This window comes from Lutzomyia longipalpis, chromosome 1 (assembly GCF_024334085.1).
Source record: "Lutzomyia longipalpis isolate SR_M1_2022 chromosome 1, ASM2433408v1".
Lineage (NCBI taxonomy): Eukaryota > Metazoa > Arthropoda > Insecta > Diptera > Psychodidae > Lutzomyia > Lutzomyia longipalpis.
Genome location: NC_074707.1, coordinates 6,015,384 through 6,036,301, shown reverse-complemented (window position 1 = coordinate 6,036,301; position 20,918 = coordinate 6,015,384). Strand labels below are relative to the sequence as shown.

Sequence of the window (20,918 nt, the reverse complement as noted above, 5' to 3'; positions counted from 1 at the left end):
TCCTCCACCTTTTCTTTATAACAGTGTTAAAATAGTGAGATTTTAGTGATTATTTCACCCTCAATCGCCAAGAAAAGTCATGGATTTAACTCTGCTGTGATTTCACGTACAAAGTGTCTCAATAATTCACACCAAAGGCATGCCGTGAGAGGATTTTCTGTTCCTAAATGTGAGTCAATTACATTACTTTGTATAGCTGATGCAATGCCCCAGTGGGTGGACATCATTTGCCAATTTTCTCCGTATTTTTACGTAAATGAGGATATTTCTTCCACCCCCTTTGGGGAAATTCTGACGTCAGACGGCTCTGTTGGTGGACGAAGAATAAATTTAAATAAATTGAATTATATTGTCCCTCAATTGGGCAAAATTGCACGACATTCCCAGAAGAGAAAAAATAAATAAATTTGTTGGCGTTGCGCGATGAGCAAGTTCGGAGTTTGCAAAATGTACTATAAATGTGCCAGCGAAAGTGCGCCTTATCCTTGACCTTATTTCTCTCATCAACAAGATTTTTGGCTTTGCCCCAAATTCGCACATCGACATTCTCAAATTGATTTTTTCTTATCTACCCCGCACAACACGTCGCCTTGCGCAAAAAAAAATCTCGCTTTCTTTTACAAAATAAAATTCACCAGGCCAATGGACTTTTCTGTGAGAGCGTCCAAACAAAGATTTTTTTTACGCACAAATCCCGCATGTTTACAATGTTAAATGAGAATCTCGGTCAATGTTCACGCCACACAAGCCTGATACTGCAAGAGAGACGTAGAAAGAGAGAATAAAAATTCTAAAATGTAAATCACACTGAGAACCGGGAAGAGATCTTTGATAAAAATAGTTCTTCGTCGTATATAGATAAAAACTCTTTCCATATGTTGGCTCTATTTTTTGGCTCTCACACTGAATGAGATATTTCTTTTGGCACATTTTTTGTGATATTCTGCAAAAATATTAATGAATTTTACAACCAATTTCACGAGAAAAATAATAATTCATCCCCATTGACCCATTTTCTCTTTTTTCCGCTCTTTGTCATCGTGACAGCCTATCTCGAGCCTATCTTTTATTGCTTTTTTCTGTATTTTTTTCCGCAAAAAAAAACAAGAAATGTGCATTAGAATTGTCGAGAATTGAGAGACGATAAGGCTGTAGCTGTTAGTGAGTAATTTTTTTTTGCTTATGCGCAAATGCTTTGACAGTGAACAAGGTCTCGCGAGAAGATTTAAATTAATCTCTAAACTAAATAAAGAACAATGTGTTTGTCTCGATTTTTTTTAAAGTTAGTTCGATAACATTTTATTCTACGGAGAGAATTATTTATTCTAATAATCCTAACCTAATAAACGTCTATAGACGTCTATAGTATATGTATATATATATAGTGTTTGTCTAATACCTAATAATGAAACTTAATAATTTTAATAGTAGTTAAATTTTTTTTATCATTTTTTTTTACCATAAAACTAAACAAACTTAAATAAAAAAAAACAATTTTTTTTAAATGAAATGAAATGAATATAGAGTATTTTACCTAATTCAATAAACTTCAATTAAAAAAAATTAATGACTGAAAAGTAGAGTGAGTCTAAGCTTGAAAATAAAGTTTTCTGATTAGCTGACAGATTTCGGCAAAGCATTCTTACTGGCTGCATTATAATCTCTACGTTACAATGGTCATAAGTTATGCAAAATTAAGTTGAACAAAATATAAAAATTTCATTTCATTATTATTATTTTTTTAAATTTAGAAGTAAATAAAGTAGGTTTGAGTATTTTTGTATACCTAATCTACAAATTTTAAGTCAGTTCTTGGAAAATTTTCTGTTTGAAAGAGACCTAGCATCCCTAGCATAGATTTTAGAATTTTCTCAGTTTCTTAATCAGTTTTAGCTTTTGAATTTAAAAATAATTTTGAAAAGGCGAATTTTCTTTTATGGCGTTACTTTGAAAAGTTTTTTTTTGTAAGTTTGGTTCACTTTGGCTAAGTTTTTGGCAGAATTTTGCTAAAAATCTTTTTTTTTTATTAAAACTTGTAAAATATTTGTTAGAAAAATATCTAACTTTTTTTTTATTATCAAAGCTTAACGAATATTTCACGAAATATTAATAAATAAAATTAAAAGAGACACTTAAAGAATAATTCTCTTAATTATTCTCCCCTTTCTTCTCTAATTTTCATAATAATTCGTTAAGTTTTGACTGGCAAGCACGCATTTTTTGGAATGTTTGAGAATTTCTCCAACAACAAATATTATTCTATAGGGCCAAATTTACAGTATATGAGATTCTTTGTGACGCACGCACATTTTCCCACCCACATTCATTCCTTTTGCGTTTCTTTATCCCACTCCCAAAGTCACCAGAGACAGATGCCAGAATTAAATTGAACAGTGAACAGTAGATGTCTTTCTTTGACCAGAGATAATCTCACACAGAGTCTTTCTTCGTAGGTACGAGATTGGATCAATTTGGTGGAACTCCGCGCAGTACAAGAACAACCCAAATAGTGTGAACATCATGTGGAAATTATTGTGAAAAGGGGCAAATCATTGTGAAAAAAATGGAGATAAGAAAACATTTGTGATAGTAGATTTTAGTGAAGAAGTGTTAATGAAGTTGCACCAGCGTCATTTCTTCTTTTAACCCACACCCAATCTTTATGCCAACTCTTTCACAAATTAACTAAAAGAACGAGGCAAAGAAAACACTAAAAAAAATTCACGTGAACAATTAAAGAGGAGAGAGTGAGCTTTGAGTATTAAAAAATAAATAAATTAAATCATTTGAACGTGAGATTTAAGAGCTTAATAAAAAAGGAAATGAGCAGCATTGAGAATATTTTTGCGGACGAGGAATCGTCGTACGATGACTACGGCAACATTAGTAGCAGTAACAACAACGAAACCGAGGAGGAGATTCCATCTGTTTGGGTCTTTGGGTATGGATCCCTCTGCTGGAATCCCGGTTTTGACTACACAAAGTGCATCACAGGCTACATTCGTGGTTACGTGAGGAGATTCTGGCAGGGCAATACGACCCAGAGGGGCACAATAGACAAGGTAATTTAATGCTGCGAAAATTGAAAGTTTGCTGCAGATTCTTAAGCAATATTATGGAAATTCTATCCACGATTCGTTGAATTTTTCTCATTCGTTTTTTGCTCTAAATATTTTATGAAGCTTTCATAAATTTTATTGATGTCGTATATTTTTTTTAAAAAGTTTTTTTTTTATAATTGTTTTAAAAGAAATTCTGAAAAACGCGTTAAAATTCTTTGAAAAAATATTAATTTTTCCCTTCTTACCTTTCCAGCCAGGACGTGTGGCGACTCTGGTGGAAGACAAGGAGGGTATCACATGGGGCTGTGCCTACCGAATCGCAGGCCCAACAGCCCTGGACTACCTGAAGCAGCGTGAATGCAAACTCGGTGGCTACATTGTGGAATACACAAAATTCTTCCCACGTGTAGCTTCGGCGAATTCCGGACACAGCGGGGAAGCCTTCCCGGTGCTGCTGTACATTGCCTCCGATGAGAATGATCAGTGGGCCGGGGAGGAGACTGTAATCTCACTGGCAAGACACATTGTGGATGCACGCGGGTCCTGCGGACACAACATTGAATACCTCTTGCGCCTCGCAACGTTTATGCGGGAAGAATTGCCCGATGCGCGGGATGATCATCTCTTTGAGCTCGAGGAGGTGGTGCGGCAGCTAATGAGCCACCGGAAGATTGCCATGAGTACCGTAATGGGACGTCCGCCGCAGAGAATTAGGCGGGATTCGCACGAGGAGACACGACGGCCAATCTCATTTGAGTTTACGTCGCGCGTCCCTGAAACCCGACTGCGTTGCCTCAACATTTAAAATCTACTCGAAGCACTAACTAAATGAATTTTTAAACTAAAACATTTCATCTGATTGTACTGATGACACTGCTTATCTCAAAATATATTACTGATAAGAAACTTTTTGTAAGGAAATGCTTGTTTTTTTTTTAATTCCCGTAGGTGGGCAGTTGAATCGCCCATCCCTGTTGTTTCGGAAGAAATTTCTTTGAGATCTTCTTAATTTTAGCGCAAAAAAAAATCATTTTAATGATTTTTAATAACAAATCGAGGGCTACATTGTAAAAACATCTAAGTCGGTTCGGAGCTCATACAAAGTTAACTGGTTAGAGTCATAAATTCTCACAAAAATGGCAAAGAAATCCTCCTCCGGATATCTTCCGGACAATAATTTAAGAGAGAAAAATAAAAATTCTTACATTTTTATCCAGAAAATTAATGTAATTGCGACTGCCATACAGAAAAAAAAAAAGAGTGCAGCTTCAGTTGGTGAGAATTTCATTAGCGCGGCTCTCAATGAGCTTCTCCATCTCCGTGATTGAGAGCATCCAGGTGTCCAGTGTGCTGGCCATACTAGCTACTTGTGTCCTGTCCAACACTCGTGGCTGTACCCACGTCATGTTGACCACTCCAGCCACCTGATCGATGTGTCCACGTACGAGACCCTGTGCTAGAGCCTTCATCACCAGAATCTCCACCTCATTCAGTGGCAGCTTTGTTTCGGCAGCAATCTCCCCGAAGGAGATGGTTCGCTGGTTAGCTGGACGCTTGAATGTCATCTCCATGAGACACAGGAGGGAAATCTTCTGGCGCAGCTTCACTTCCTGAGCAGCTAGATCGGCAATCTTAGACCATTTGGGCTTCATACTTTCGAATTTGTTGATATCCCCGGAATTGAATGCCTTCAGCAGATCAATGAGCCAGTCATTCTCGGTGTGTGTAAGTGACTGGAGAATGGGATGCGCAAGAAGTTCACCAATATTGTAGATTCCCTCCCCGAGAAGAGCAGCCAGACCAAGGAAGAAAGCCTGCTGGGGCCAATCATCCAGCGGGAAGTCATCAATTGAGCATCCCAGGAATTGCAATCCTGCACGGTAGTAGTCACTGTGCTGCCCCACGAGGCGATAGTACTGACTGGCCAGCATGTAGTACTTCCCATGGACTGGAGTAACATTCCCAGCTTCCTCCAGTATCTCTTTAAGATCCTCAATAATTTTCTTCGTGGCCTCGAGATCATTCAAATGCTCCAGCTGAATTTGACCCTGCATCACTTTGCACAGCCACACAGCTTCATCGCAGATCTTCACTTTCTCCTTGAGCTTCTCCAGGAAATTATTCGCCTCGTGCTTGTCCGAAATGTGCCCCACAACAACAGCGAGAATCTCCACCAATCCGTACGGGTTTATTCTGAAGAACAAAAACATACTCCAATTAAGCTTTCTTGAAGAAAAACAAATAATCTCAAAAAAACTCACTTTGTTTCAAAGGTGGAGAGGAAGTTCTGGTACAGCTGGACGAGGGCTTCCTCATTCTGCAGCGCCGGGTGCTTCACAAACGTCCCCAATTTTATTGTCAACTCATTCCAGAGTCTGCAAACAAAGACGCGGCATTTTCACGCATAAGTAACGGAAAAACGGCAATTCCTTCAGGTGGAATACTTACTTTTCATTGTAGAGCTCCTCAATTTCCGTCCATTCCGACGCTAGCTCCTTATTTGTGGTCTTTTTTTGCTCAGATAAATAATTCGTAGCTCCGGACATGTTGAATGACAAACAATTTTTCATAACCTCACTAATCGCGAGCGAGCGAGAAAGCGATAGTTTTGCGTGAGCAAGAAAGGCGAAAAATTCGGCTAATTTTACGGTTACCCGCTACATTTGAAGTAACGAACTTTTTTTCCCTTTTCCACAATTTCCTGATTTATTTTGTTTTTCTCCTCATTTTCAGGCGTAACACGCAGTTTTGGGGCTCCTAAAACACTTTTGGGTGCTTACGAGCTTCCGGGGAGCCTCTTTGTGCGGAAATTTGGGCCTGCTGAAATTTTGACGGTTGCGGATTTTACACGACTCGGTTTTCCCGCAAATTGATTTTCGCGGACTTTCTGCATTTTCACCGCCATTCAACGCGGCGTCACTTCCTTATTGCGAAAAACTTCTTTCAGTGGAAAAATTTATCGGATAACGCGAGAAAATCGCGAAAAATGAACTGTGCGAGTAAAACAGTATCAGTAACGTGCGACTGAGAGAATGGGGGTGAAATAGCATGTCATCCGTTTCATTTTCCTTCCCAACCAACAGTGCCAAAAAATAGTTGTGGTTGTTTATGGAACTACATTAGGGCGCCAAATTCAAAAGGTACTCAAAAATGCATTAATTTTTAAATAAAAATGTTTTTGTCTCCAAAATCATTTTTAGCAGTTAAAATGGGATTGGAAATTCCCTTAAAAGCTTTTATGGCTTTTATAGAATTTTATGATTTATAAATTGCTGTTTTATACTCTTTGTTTCCTTCCCTCGTATTGCATTCCTATATCAAGTCTATCAAGTAATTATTTTCAAATGTATGTACCTTCGAAATATTCGAATGATTCTAATACCTATATTTTTTAATTAAATAAAATGAAAAAAATGCTCCCAAAAAATATAATAAAAAGGACATTATTATTAATCAAATTGAGAAATTTTGCATGACTAACTGCCAATCCATTTGCACCCTTTGATTAATTAACAAAAATTCAATGAAAGTTTTACGAAATCACCCTTTGAAGCATAAACGAGCCAATTTTAGAGGTTTTCCGCGTAATGATCACGCAATAAATTAAAATATTGCAGTGGGTTAGTAATTAAAAAGCCCTTCATGAAAGAATTTATTTTATTTTGCAAAAAAGGGTAAAACAGGTAGATAAACTCATCAAAAAATGTTTTTGGGGAAATTGTATTTTAAATTTATTTTTACTCATTCATCATACCAAACAGTTTGCAGATGAATAAAGATGAAAGACTAAAAATCAAATTATATTTGTGGTGGAGCTTTTATTTCCTCTTTGCCGTCATATCTCTGGATTTTATTACATTTTCATCACCAATGTTTTCCTTCACACAAAAATTTCTGTATGTTCGTGCAGAATTTTATTTTTGTCCAATAAATCCTTTTGCTTCATTTGCTTGGAGAATTTTTTTATTAAAACTCCAAATGTTAAGTAAAAAATCACAAAAGGGCGAAACTTATGTTGTCCGGTATTTCTCCATAAGCTTCAACATATCAATGTACACCAAACGCTTAACGTCCAATCCCCACATAAAGTCCAAGTGGTTGAAAGTTTCGAAAGGTACTTTGAACATACCTATTGAGTTTGGGAGCCTCTTGTGCAGCAACTCGACATCCTTTGAATTGAACACGAAAAAAAAGAAGACAAATAAAGGGATGGACATTGATAATTTTTAGTAGATAATATAAAATACGGTCGGATGAGGAAATGAAAAAGGATTGATGGAATTGAGGGAGGATGTCCTTTATCTGTCCACCAAATCGATTGAATACATTTTGTGTGTTCGGTGTATTCTGTGTTATATGACAAAAGGGACATATACATATATGTGGATGAAACTACGTACTTGGGGTCCTGCTAGCCAATCGTTGGTTGCATAAATCAATGCCACCGGAGTGGATATATTTGTGAGATTATAGCGCGGGGGTGAGTGCTGTCCATAGCGCTTCTCATTCTCACTACGCCCATAATCGAAGTACTTGAAATCGCCCTTCTCGTGAATTTCCTGTGCATAGTGGACGAGTGTTTTAGTGGAAGCCCCAGCGGGTGCGTGGGCAAAAATTACGGGGGTGAGATCCTGGAATAGAAAATGGATTCGTTAAATATTGTTAGAATCTCTTTTTCCATGAAAAGTAGATAATACAACATACCGCATTGTATTGAGCTCTGTCGAATCCGCACAAGACAAAAATACTATTTTCGCATATATAGCGCTCCACATCGTTCATCTCACATGCATATTTTGCCAGGAACTTTCCGAGAAAAAAGATATATGTATATATATATATTATGTACAGTACATATTTATATAAATCAATGGTAGATAGATAACTAATTAATTATGGCCTTTTAGATAGGGCTTCAGCGTCATGTGAATATGTTTTAGTCAGTAAATGCCTATTCCACCAATTATAGCAGCTTTTTTGGTTGTAAAGATAGCTTTTCGATTGGAATTGGGGAAATTTCGACATTGACATTAATTCCTTCACTCATATATAGAGCTTAATTACAACAAAAGTTGAATTCAGATAAATTTCAAATAAAAATAATTTCATTTGAAAATTTACAAACTAATCCAATAAAGCTGGAATTTCATAACAAGATTTAATAAGAATGCACTGAAAATTAATTTTATTGTCGAGTTTATTAAAAACAATATATATGTATGTATGTTTATTATACAAATTCTTCAGAAACCAGGGATGAATTTTTATTAAAAATCCCTGAATGGATTTCCTAATATTACCTACATACAAACTTTTAATTATTTTATTAGAAAAGCAAGATTAATACCATCACACACATTATGTATTAGGTAGGGGAGACCGGGGCTAATAAAGTCACTTAAGGGTTTGGAAAAAGCTTAAAATATCATATTTCCTAGCTAGATAGAACAAAATGATCTGAGAAAGAGTTGTAGGGCAGTAAATTTCCTAAAGAAATTAGCTATACATTTCCCTTTATCCGTCTGGGAAATATGATATTTTGAGCTATTTCTAAACCCTTAAGTGACTTTTTTAACCCCGCACTCCCCTACATATCTTTTCCTAAAATATGTTTATTTCTGAGAAGAAAGTTTTGATAAAATGGATAAAATAAATTTCGCTTCGAGTCAAAAAATTAATATTTATTTTTTTTATTAATCTTCATGATCTGCGATGTAGATGTAAGAAGAAAAATATGTATGTACCTCTACCTAGACATATCTATATAATGTAAAAATATCTTACCGTAATAATTTTATTTTTTGGCAGAAACTCATTTCCCATAAATTTAATTAACCACTGAAAGAAGAAAAAAAAAAACGCCAACACAACATGTTAGGAGCATATTGACTATCTTTTTGCACCCCCTAATTCATCATAATTACCGCCAGATCTTTTGAGAATGGTGCAATTAGCCTCAATGGACTCTTCACATGGGCCATGAATGCAACAGGAGCTAGAGCGAACATTGCTTTAACTTTGCTATTGTACTCGGGACGCATAGCTAGCATTGCAAAAGCCATAGTTGTCCCCATTGAGTGACCAACATAGAGAATGTCGGTATGTATCTGCATGACTGTGTCATTGGAGGAGTATCTCTTGTTCTCTGTGTCTGAAATTGAATTTTGCCCAAATTAACCCCAATCAATGTCAACCGCCCCTCCCTTAATCTCAATCATTTTTCAATGTGTATTATATACATACTCTTCACTTCGAGGACGTAATCAATGGCTGCGGGAATATCGTATTTGGCCATTTCGTGCCAGCTGAAATCCCAAAATTTGCTATCGTCCTTCCTCAGTGTGATGTGGCGGTTGGAGTAAGTGTTGCCACGTGCATTCCCAATCCACACATCATACCCCACATCCGCTAATAGAAAGGCTAATCCATTTTCAGGGCCACTGAGCACCCAGTCGGCCGAACTACCCAAAAGCCCGTGTTGGACAAAAACCGCCTTCCCGCGCCCTCGACCCTGGGCTAAACAGCTCGTCCACCCTGAACGGGCACAAGGGATACGGTGGACAGTCAGCAAGTATCCATCTTCCGTTTGTATTGTATGAGCTTCCGAGGGGTAGCCGTGACGACGAATTATTTCCGCCTGTAAATTTTGCCAGCATAAATGTAATCGTGGGTATTAATTTAATTTTAGTTAAATAAATAGAGAGGAATGTAATTAGTATAGCCACATGCTCGATATAGCCACTTTCTCATTTAAATTTATATTAAACCATTAGAGAAATTTTCATTTTTAAATAATTTTAAATATAATGCAATTTGATTAAAGAGAATATTAATTTTATTTACAAAGTAATAAACAAAAAAAAACAATTGGGAAAATCATCTCTTAAATGGATCCCATAATATATAAAAAATTAAACAAACAAATTATTTATCATTAAAAAATGTGATTAACATTGTATGATTTATATATTTATTTTAATTTGCAATTTGCAAAACAATACCATAAAGTGGTGGGAAAAATAACGAAACAAATCTCTTTAAATTTTTTTGATTATAAATTGTTTATTTTGTATACGAAATATATTTTTTAATTCAATATTTAATAAATAAATCTCTGGATTAAATCGAAATGAAATAAAAGAGAATAGCTTAAATTTGACATTATACATCCACTGGACTTAACTTTCTGTTTGTATCGTTTGTATTAATTAAAATAAAAATAATAATTATTTAAAAAAATACTTCGTTTTACTCCATCCCTATAATTACAATATAACTTAAATTGGAATAAGCAGCATGAACTTAATGACAAAAATTTAATTTATTGGAAATTGTCACGATATGTGGAATGTCAATTAAATATTTTTGATTAATTTACTCTGTATCAATACAATTAAAATTTCCATCAAATGTCACACATTGAAAATCACCCATTAAAATGTAATTGCAATATTAACTTAATTATATTGATATTTAAATGTTTATTTTCTTTTTTATTGAATTTTGCAATATAGCATCTCCCTGTTCTCGGAAAGCCCCGAGATCCGGGTATTTTTATTTTAGAATGACGATAGGAAAACGGAATTTTGCGATGGGGTGATACCCTTATGAACTGTGGGGCTTTTGAAGAAAAAAAAATGTTTTCCATTGAAAGCTGCGAATTCAGCAATTTTCATTTTGATAAAACTCCAACACAAGGGGAAAATGAACTTTGAATTTCACCCAAAAGCGATTAATCCAATTAATGTAGCCTTTTTTGCACGATACGGGCTTCCTTTTATTTGATTTATATTTAAAAAAAAAAAAAGAAATGAGACATCCCAATGATTCTGCTACTATATACAAAATATATGTATGTACTGTGCTATATACATACGACAGTCTGATGTCTAGACCAATTTCAGATCATATTTTACTGCTTGTGACATTATAAGTTGAATGTAAAAGAACTTTTTTGTATAAAAGGGAATGAAAAAGTCCTTTAATTTCAATATTGGAGACCGAAGAGCGTTAATAATTCGTACTTCATGTCATTTATGTTCTAATGCGAACATGAGGGGAATTATATTGTGGTTGAGGAAGCAAAAAACCTCATACTAGAACACTATAAGGGGATAAATTCCGAAGGCTGTGTGAACTTGAGGATGATTCAACATAAGTATAAGTAGAATTGATTATATTTGCGTGAACTTGAATGGAAGAGCAAAATGCGGTGAATGCTATGTATATTTATGTGATTATGTATGTAAATTAATGAGGGCAAAATACTCACTGTCCCCAACTCTGAATCCAAATTGAAGGGTAGCTTCTGCTCGGGCTCAGTGGATTGGAACCACGACAGGGGATTCCAAATTTTACTAATCTCACTTATTTGGTCCACAGATTCCGCTGAGATTGCCTCAAGAGGACCAAGAGGGCTGCTGAACATTTCGAGATTTTCCTTGGATGATTTTGAGGATTCAGCCGATGATTCCGTGGATGATCCCTCACCCGGCATAATGCGTGACCAAAATCCAAAGATACTGTCTCCATGGGATAACTTAACGCACAACAGTGCAAAAATCACAATTTTCACCACACTACACCTACTCATTGTCTTCAACTTTATATATCTACTTTATAATAAACTGTAGAACAACTAAAAAGAAGAGTATTTTCTTACACAACACCCAGAAGGTAATTGAATTTGTTAACTATAAAAGACAACTTCCAAAGAAGATTAGAGAAACGTCGTTCCGGCTTCACTTTCTACTGAATACTGAGCGTTGAGGAAAAAAACTTTAGAAGAGAGAAAGAAGAGATTTATGTATATATAAATGTATATATATTTTAAAACGCAACCACATTGTGCTTCAACTGATATGCCAATAAATGGTGGTCAACATTTATGAGTCAACAATAAACATAACATTTCCGATATAGCATGCACACAATAAACGTATATATGCTGCATATGTGCGAGAATCAATTTGAAAAGTGGGGCTCTCACTCATTTGTTTATTTAATCAACCGTGCAGTTATCATGCTCACAAGTTCAAAGGTTAAACACGCACAGTGTTTGTTGATGAGGTCACAGCTTTGATGATTAAATAAGCCACTTTTTGTGTCAATATTCCTTCTTCGCATATTCTGTACTCGAATGAAGTAATGTAACTTGTAAATCAAAGAGAAATTTCCGTGTTGTTATGAATTTTCCAGAAGAGGAACAATAATATCAAGAAAGTTTACCACTTTCCGGTAGTGGAAAAATAAGATCTTGATACATCATAAATAAATAAGTTTTTACAGAGTTTCTTGAGAAAATAATAAATATTTCCCATTTACATATACTCCAACTGATAACATTTTCGCAATTTTCTCAATTTTACTTGTAAAATATATAAACTTTGAATTGAAATGCGCCGTAGTGTCGTTCATTAGACGATGTGTTCTTTGTACTGCCGCGCGCTAAATAAAATGACTGGAATGATTCAGAAAAAAATTGATAAATTAAAATTCAATTTAAATCATTATATGAATCAGTATAAATATGCTAAAGAAAGTGCTATGCGGGGAAATATCAGCCCATTTTCAACCGCAGATAAACATAGCGATACAGCTAAAATCATTCAAAAGGCTTTAATCATGCTCTATATGGAGAAAATTCACATCATGCGGGATTCTTTATTGATTCATTACAAATATTTGACTTGGAAACTTATCAAATCAATTGAGATGCGGTTCAATAAACTTGAGAGAATATTATTATGTACATTTATTGAAAATTAACATAACAGCTAGTCCGTGCGGTAAAATTTTCTTTTCCCTCGAGGAGATGCTCTGTGAATTAATAATGTTTAGTCTTTATGCTGAACATAATAATATTTTAATTATCTGGAGTAATTAATCCAAAATTGAGCATTTTTGACGATTAAAAATTAATTAAATATCAATAAAACAGCACAGGGCTTTGAAATTAATTTTGAACCGAACGTTTTAAATTTTCACATTGAAAGAAAAAAAAAGAGATTATTTCGTATTGATAATAATAATTTATTAAATTCCTTCTACAGACTAGTGTATCGGACATTATTTCGTATTATCTTTTAATTTGAAGACATTGTATTTTTCTTGCTTTGAAATATGATATTTTCATGCTGCACTTTATTCATTTTCATCACGAATGTACAATTCTTGAACAATTTGTGAGAGTAGAAATTTTCTTTTCAGGTGAATGAAAGTTCTCACGAATCCGAAAAATAAATTATTAATTTTACATTCTTCTATTTAATGATTTCCTAGAAACTTTTTGAATTTGAATTTCCTAGAAACTTTAGCTTTAAAAGTTTATTAATTTGCGTTAAATTTTCCGCATTGTTACTCCTGAATTATGCGACAAAATACTTTAGCTTTATGCGTCTTTTTTCCTAAACTTAATTCATTCAACATGATAAAGTTTTGAACTTTTGATAAGATATTGCGTACTACTCAAAGTAAAGAACTGTACGGTATACATACCTACATGTACGATATAGGCATATGTTGCAGAATAAACATACATACATATGTTGAACTCATTGAACTACAGCAAGTGTATTGTAACATGCGGGGAAATTCTTTTATCTGCTTTCGCAATAATTTTGAACTTTGGTAGACGCTTCTGATAAACGTATACCCAGATACGTACTGATAGGGGAGCTTGTAATTTATAAGAGGTTAAACAACAATTTACTTCTTAAGTATTCATATCGGTCACCGAGACATGAGAAAGTTTTTTAATAAAATGTTCAAAAGAAAGAAAACTTCTTCAACATAAAATTTTATATATTGAATTTGTATTGCGTATTATTAGCTTTGTAAATGAATCGTTTAAAGTGAAAAATAATGCAAAAAAAGATGATGAATGAATTGCATTTTGGTGGATAACAGGAAAATTGCGAGAAGAAGACGGATGAAAAGACTGCACAGACATAGTTTTTATACAATGGACCAAGTATGTTGCAGCAATTTCTCAAAATGAATCTCATGTTGCTCTTCTGCTCAAAAGAAACAAAGCTTTCTCATCCTTCCGAAGCTTTTAATGTACAAAAAAAAAGCTCAGCTCATGTTTTAGAGAAGAATATGTATGTATGTATTTTATTTTTTCTCACACTTATTGATTGCATTTTTGTTGAGAACATCAACAACAGTCTCATAAACCAAAGCTCGCGCATTGGTTGCAAAGAGGAAATCCAAGTGGTTAAATTTAGGAAATGGTACACGGATATTTTGAACGTGGTGTGGCAAAGTCTTTGTGAGTTTTTCAACATCGCTGACGGATGAGAAAATGTCGTTATCAGCAATGTGGAAAATTGTTGGAATTTTTATTCTATGAAGGGGGATACTCTGGGGGTCTTTTAGTGCCGTATTTTATTAAATTTCCTTGCATTTCAAAATCAAAATGACTGAATTTTCCTGTGCTTATGATTTGTGCATAATGCACAAGTTGATTGATTGATGCACCAGCAGGAGTGTTTTCAATTATTTTTGCTAAAAGTACCTGGAAAAAAGAAAAAAAAAGAGAAATTTTAATTAAATTAAATTCTTAGACGAGAGAGAAAGTGTTAATTAAATGAAGAAAAGTCAAATGAGACTTACAGGATCATTTTGCTCACAACATTTCTCAATGATTTTAAATAGAACATTGTGCCACAAAGTTTCTATTTGTGATTTATCGTACAGCTCTTCCCTTTGCTCCATGAATTTTCTATTACGTAAAAATTCATACTGTCCGAGAAGATTAAATATTGATTTGAATTGATTTGCAAATGGTGCGAGTGCCTTCAGAAATAAACTCTTGGAATCCGATAGAAAAGCCACAGGTGCGAGAGCTTGGCAGAGGGAAATTTTTTCATTGTACACCTCTCGCATTGATGCCATAACGAAGAACGCAGTACTTCCTTGGGAGTAGCCAATGTAGTGCAAGGATTCATGCCCAGTCGTATTGAGGGCATAATCAATCATTGCTGGTAGATCGTAAATCCCAACTTCGTGCCAGCTAAATTGCCAGAAGGCCTCCATTTTCGGATCAAGAGACACGTGTTGCCGTGAGAAGGAATTTCCTCGAGAATTCCCCAGCCATACATCGAAACCTTCTTCGGCAAGCATGTATGGTAAACCCCTCGCTGGACCGCACACAATCCAATCAACGGAAGAGCAGAGAAGTCCATGTTGTAGGAAGACAACACCTCTACGCTCTGTTGCTCGTGGTGGTATACGGTGCAATGTCAGCAAATACCCATCATCTGTGTGAGCAACGTGCTCCTCAGCGGTGTAGCCATGAGATTGAATTATGTCTATCTGGGAAAAAATAGAGGAGGATTTATGAAAGAGAAAAATATCCACATCAGCTCCATCAGCTCTCAAAACAAACTCACAAATGGTCTGATCTGCTTTCGAGGAACATGCAGCAGTCTACTAAATCTCCTCATCTCACCAGCGTCACTGTAAAATTCACAACTAAATTCCCATTATTCACATACAACACATACCCTCTCCACACTACTACATATTGTGATTGTTTGATGATTAAACCACTCAACAGTAAAGAGCACACACTGAACATGAGTGAGCAATACAGCAGTAAAACCGCGATAACGGTGGGAAAATGATTATTATGTGGATTCTCGTTTATTAAACAATTTGAACACCTACCTACATTATAATTTATAAAATGTTTATATTGAACTTTTGTGTTTTGCCAAGCAAATCCCTTTTTCGGGAAAATAGTTTACATAAATATAAATTACTTTGCTCTAATATTCAATGTATGTGGGTAGATTTTTGTTAAAACTCTCCACTTGACGAATAAAATAAAATGATTTTTAAGAAGATTTTCCAAAAATATTCTTAGGGCTTTAAGCTTAAAATATTATATTTTCCAGCAGATAGTGCAGAAGCTCATTTCTTTAGAAAATTTTCCACCTCATAATCCATTTTCAAACCTCTTTTCTCTTTCGGTGGAAAATATGATACTTTGAGCTTTTCCTAAACTCTCCAGTGACTTTTTTGCCCCGCTCTTCTCTAATTTATAATCCTCGTCATCAGTGCCAAGGAAAATTAATATGAATTCAGTCTGTAAAATTCTGGGAAATTTAAAAGGGACATTTACATTACAATAGAGCTTAATTAGATTCAAATAAAATTTCCGTGAAATGAAATTAAGAATTAAAAAAAGGATGATGCTAGAAAAAAGCCCAGGTTTTTGATTAATTTAATTAATGAACTATAAGATATTCAATATAGGAGCATTTAAAAACTGCATTTTGATGAACTTATTCATAGAAATTCTGACATTTTTATCATACATTTTTATTCAGACATAAAAAAAAATCTTTCGCAGAACTAAATATGAATTGTTATTTGTTTGATTTAAAAATAAAACGATGTAGTTGAAAAGTTACAGTTGAAAGTTTATGGAGTGGGTGTTTCAAAGTCATAATGAGAAAATAACAACTTCCTTCTTTATTTGTTTCTTTTGTTTCTTTATATGTTTCTTTTGAAATTTTACTGTTTCTTTTATCTTTCGGTTCTTTGCTCTTCTACCAATCCTTATTTCCATATTCTTTTGTTTATTCATTTTTTTAACGTCACCTTAAAAGAGTTTTATTCATCATTTTTTTGTGAAAATCTTTAATAATTTATTTATATTTTACATTTCAAAAAGTCAATGAGGATTCTCTCTCAAATTATGAACAATCCTTTTATCAAATTCCAGGAGACTCCAATAGAAAAGCTCTCCCAACATATGTATATCATGAAAATGAGCTTCTTGGAATTTACAAAAAAAATCCACCATGCAGATTAAATTGAAAAAAAAGAACATTATTTTGATTCATTAATTTTATTTTCTGTATACAAAATAATTATTTTCCCAAAAGATGTAAGAGTGTTCATTTTCAAGAGTTTCATAGAAGAAATTCTATTCAGTATCACTATTATAATTAATCTCCTTATTGTATCTGTTCATTAAACTAATTACACGGTCATACAGCACAGTCCGTACATCAATAGCCCACAGGAAGTCGAGATGATTGAACTTTGGCAGGGGAACTCGAAAAGCTCCAATGAGGCTATTTTTCAATCTACTCTGTAAATGTTGAACATCCTTCACTGAAGCCAGCCAGTCATTGTCACTGTAGTGCAGTGCAATTGGAGCTTCAATGTTCTCCAGAGGGTAGTCTGGTGGCTTAATTGATCCATATACCTGAAGGTTCTTTATCAAACCATAGTCATATTGACGGAAATGGCGTGAGTTGAAAAGCTGCCCGAAATGAACGAGTTGCTTTGCAGAAGCTCCAGCAGGGACGTAAGCCATTTGAAGTGGGAGAACCGTCTGGTAAAGGGAATTATTAATTTATAATTAAATACAGTGCAAGTCTCAAGAACATTCTTGTGAATTTGATTGAAATATCAATTAAATTACCTTATTGAGTTGCTCTGAATCATAGCCACTAATTAGGAAGATTGTATTGACGCAGATTTCTTGGAAGAATGTTGTGTCTTTGCATAGAAAGTAACCCCCTATTTGCATCATTGTTGTACTTGGGGCAAATTCATACATTCCCAGTAAGCTCGTAATTCGATCAAGGATGAAAACAAATGGAGCAAATGCTCGCACAAATGGTGATTTTGCATTTGACATAAATGCAACGGGAGCCAGTGCATTCGCCATGGTAATTTTTTCATTGTACTCCGGACGTAGGGAAAGCATTACAAATAGAGCAGTTGTACCCTGTGAATGGCCAATGTAGTGAAGCTGCTTTTGGTCAGTTTCATTGAGGATGTAGTCAATCATTGCAGGAACATCGATAATCCCTATTTCGTGCCATGTAAATTTCCAAAAAGCTCGTTCATTTGGGGACATTGTGATGTGTTTTCGTGAATGAGTATTTCCTCGTGCATTTCCCATCCACACATCGTATCCCTCATCAGCCAGCAGCAATGCTAACGCATTGTTGGGTCCTGTGACAACCCATTCAGCTGATGATGCAAGTAAACCATGTTGCAGAAATACAACGGGTTTCTTTGAAGATGATTCATCCTCGGGATTTCTACCATGAGGAATACGATGCATTGTAAGGAGGTAACCATCTGAAGTTTCCACCTCATGACTCTCCACAGGATAGCCATAAGACTTGATTAATGTTGGCTTCATTGAAAAGAAAAAAGAATAAAAAATACGCGAAAGAAAATTAAATTCAAATACTTACAATACTAGGAAATTTAACTGAGGCGTTCCCTTCCAAATCCTGCAAATTCATATCATCTTCGGCGTACAAATTAAAATCCAATTCATCCTGAAGCGGTGACGCCAAGGAAATTCCCACAATTGTACAGAAAATTACGAAATTAATCATTTTCTCTGCACTCGCTCATGCACAATTGACTCTCAGAAATTCAAACTTGAACTTGCAATTGAATACTATGCACCTGTTCCGTCTATCACGGGGCTTTTATACTTTAAGTTATCGATTAATCTAATCAATTGGGGATTTAAAGCCATTCAAGTAGACCCTCTTCATGAGATAAGTAATATTTTAGCTGTGTTTCTTTCAGACACAGCTTTTGTGTACCGAGCAAAATCGAAAGTCGTCAGATCGGGCTCAAACTTGGGATGAGCACGAATTAGGGTCCCCACATTCCAAAAAACGTATGCGCCAAAAAAAAATTTTTTCCGGCCGGCCGTCCGTCCGGCCGTCTGTCCGGCCGTCCGTCCGGCCGTCCGTAGTACAACGTTAAATTGCAAGAGAACGGTAATAGATAGAGACTTGCGGTAAACTTTTTTTTTTTTTTTTTTTTTTTTTTTCTTTTTCCGATTATATTTGCAACTGTATTTATAATATATACATTCAGCAACACTTTTGATCAAGAAAAAGAAAAAGAGCTAAGCAGGGACTCGGATCCAATGATCCGGCCCTTCTAGAATATACAGAAAGTATTTTTGACTATAAATAAAATAAAATAAAAAAGACAACAGAGAAAAAAAAAAACAAGTATATGTAAAGACTACATCACTTCTACTCCACATAAAGCTTGGGGCGCCTAGGCCTCTTCAGCCTACTCCCTGTTTCACACTCCAGCAGACTCCGTGCCAATGGGTTCGGGTGGGCCATGAGCCTGTGGCCGTACCTTACTCCGTGGTTCTTAATTTCCTCCTCCACTGTGGGCATGTGCAAGTCGTTCCTTATTACGTCATTTGGCACAAACCAAGGCGCATCCACCACCATACGCAGAACCTTGTTTTGGAAGCGCTGAATGATTTCAAGATTGGAGTGCGCGGCAGCACCCCACATTTGGATCCCATAACACCAAATCGGCTTCAGTATCGCCTTATAGAGCAGGACCTTGCTCTCCAAGGAGAGTTTGGATCTTCTACCCATCATCCAATACATCTTGCGAAGCTTGAGGCCCAGATGACACCTCTTGGCAAAGATATGCTTGCGCCACGTGAGTCGCTTATCGAGGTGCATGCCTAGATATTTTACATCATCACTGGCTGGTATTGGTTTCCCATGGAGAAGCACTGGAGGGCACGTCCGAGCCTTTGTTGTGAAGGTGATATAAACGGCAAAGTTTAAAAGTCGACTGGAAGACGTCCGATTATGACGTCAAATTTTACCCCCCACCCCCCCGTCCGCCATTTTGAATAACCTCAAAATTTTGTTTTCGCTATATCTTAGCCCCTGTAATAGCTAAAAATCTGAAATTTTTATATGTTGTTGGGGCCATCAAGAGCTTTCCAACGATACCTCATTTTCGAAAATCGGTCAAGCCGTTTAGTCAATATGGCCGCCACAATTTTTCATCGAAAATCGACCATAACTCGAAAACGGCTTGACCGATTTTGATCAACCCGGGGTCAAATGAAAGATCTCAACAAACCCTACAACTCTCTAGAACATCCGAAGTTTCAAAAGTGACCGCTAGAGGGCCAAAAATCAAAAACAAAATTTTCGATTACTTTTCGATGAATATCTCGAAAACGCCATTATCGATTTGCTTCATTTTTTGATATGTTATAGCTGACCATATTATCTAGCTCCATGCCAAAAATGAAGAAAATCTATGTCGCCGTTCTCGAGATATAGCCTTCCAAAGTTGGCATGTCATATCTCGGGTTCTACAAGTCCGATCTTGATCAACTCAAGCGCAAATGAAAGGTTTCGAGAAACCCTACAAATGTCTAGAACATTGCAACTTCGAAAAATGACCGCAAGAGGCGCTAAAGTCAAAAACAAAGTTTTCGAAAATTTCGAACTCGAATTTTTCGAAAATGGCGACATAAATTTTTTTCATTTTTCGATATGTTATAGCTGACTTCAAGACCTTTCAAACAAAAAAAAATTTATGAAAATCTATGGATCCGTTCTCGAGATATGGCCTTCCAAACATTTCTTAGGGTATGACTTTTTAACTTTTCCCGACTTTGCGCGTATTTAAATGAATTCGCATTCTAGTTTGCTCTCACAAAATTGGTACACTGAAAGAAACACAGCTCCCGTAAGCTTGGTCAGCTTACCAGTACATTTTTCTCTATTTAGTAAGTATAACGAATATAGGGCATCTCTCCAACGTTACACATGGGTTATTTCACAAAATCCACTTCAAAATACTATAAAATATTAATTTGTAGTTTACAGACTTTTATTTAATCAGAAAATAAATAAATAAAATCACAGAGAAAACCGATAAAACTAATACTCATCATAATAGCGAATTATGCTGATAACTCTATCAAATAGCAAGTATTTTACGTCAATTGCAATGAGATAGTCTAAGTGATTAAATGCTGGAAATGGCACGAGGAAGGATCCTATGAAATTGACATTGTTGGAG

General features: G+C 35.4%; 4 protein-coding genes across 4 annotated transcripts; 1 reads left to right on the top strand and 3 right to left on the bottom strand.

The window, feature by feature from the left end:
- Window positions 1-55: 55 nt before the first annotated feature.
- Window positions 56-3,968, top strand: LOC129786710 (glutathione-specific gamma-glutamylcyclotransferase 1). The gene is made up of 3 exons (XM_055821895.1): window positions 56-169; window positions 2,454-3,062; window positions 3,316-3,968. Exons 2-3 carry the CDS (start codon window positions 2,823-2,825, stop codon window positions 3,865-3,867), a joined length of 792 nt encoding a protein of 263 aa, XP_055677870.1. The 5' UTR covers window positions 56-169; window positions 2,454-2,822; the 3' UTR covers window positions 3,868-3,968.
- A 300-nt stretch (window positions 3,969-4,268) lies between these two features.
- On the bottom strand, window positions 4,269-5,661 carry LOC129786681 (26S proteasome non-ATPase regulatory subunit 13). Its single transcript, XM_055821854.1, has 3 exons — window positions 5,511-5,661; window positions 5,324-5,437; window positions 4,269-5,255 (listed from the first exon to the last, which is right to left on the bottom strand). The coding sequence occupies exons 1-3, from the start codon at window positions 5,630-5,632 to the stop codon at window positions 4,331-4,333; spliced, it is 1,161 nt and encodes a 386-aa protein (XP_055677829.1). The 5' UTR covers window positions 5,633-5,661; the 3' UTR covers window positions 4,269-4,330.
- A 1,199-nt stretch (window positions 5,662-6,860) lies between these two features.
- On the bottom strand, window positions 6,861-15,567 carry LOC129786866 (uncharacterized). The gene is given in 11 exon segments (XM_055822115.1): window positions 6,861-7,231; window positions 7,463-7,693; window positions 7,767-7,868; window positions 8,847-8,900; window positions 8,987-9,213; window positions 9,306-9,699; window positions 11,335-11,677; window positions 14,179-14,420; window positions 14,422-14,580; window positions 14,679-15,380; window positions 15,458-15,567. Coding segments are annotated over 11 exon segments (2,667 nt in total). The 5' UTR covers window positions 15,512-15,567; the 3' UTR covers window positions 6,861-7,072.
- A 1,340-nt stretch (window positions 15,568-16,907) lies between these two features.
- LOC129786673 (lipase 3-like) lies at window positions 16,908-18,510 on the bottom strand. Its single transcript, XM_055821842.1, has 3 exons — window positions 18,293-18,510; window positions 17,506-18,231; window positions 16,908-17,415 (listed from the first exon to the last, which is right to left on the bottom strand). The coding sequence occupies exons 1-3, from the start codon at window positions 18,437-18,439 to the stop codon at window positions 17,002-17,004; spliced, it is 1,287 nt and encodes a 428-aa protein (XP_055677817.1). The 5' UTR covers window positions 18,440-18,510; the 3' UTR covers window positions 16,908-17,001.
- Between the last annotated feature and the right edge of the window lie 2,408 nt (window positions 18,511-20,918).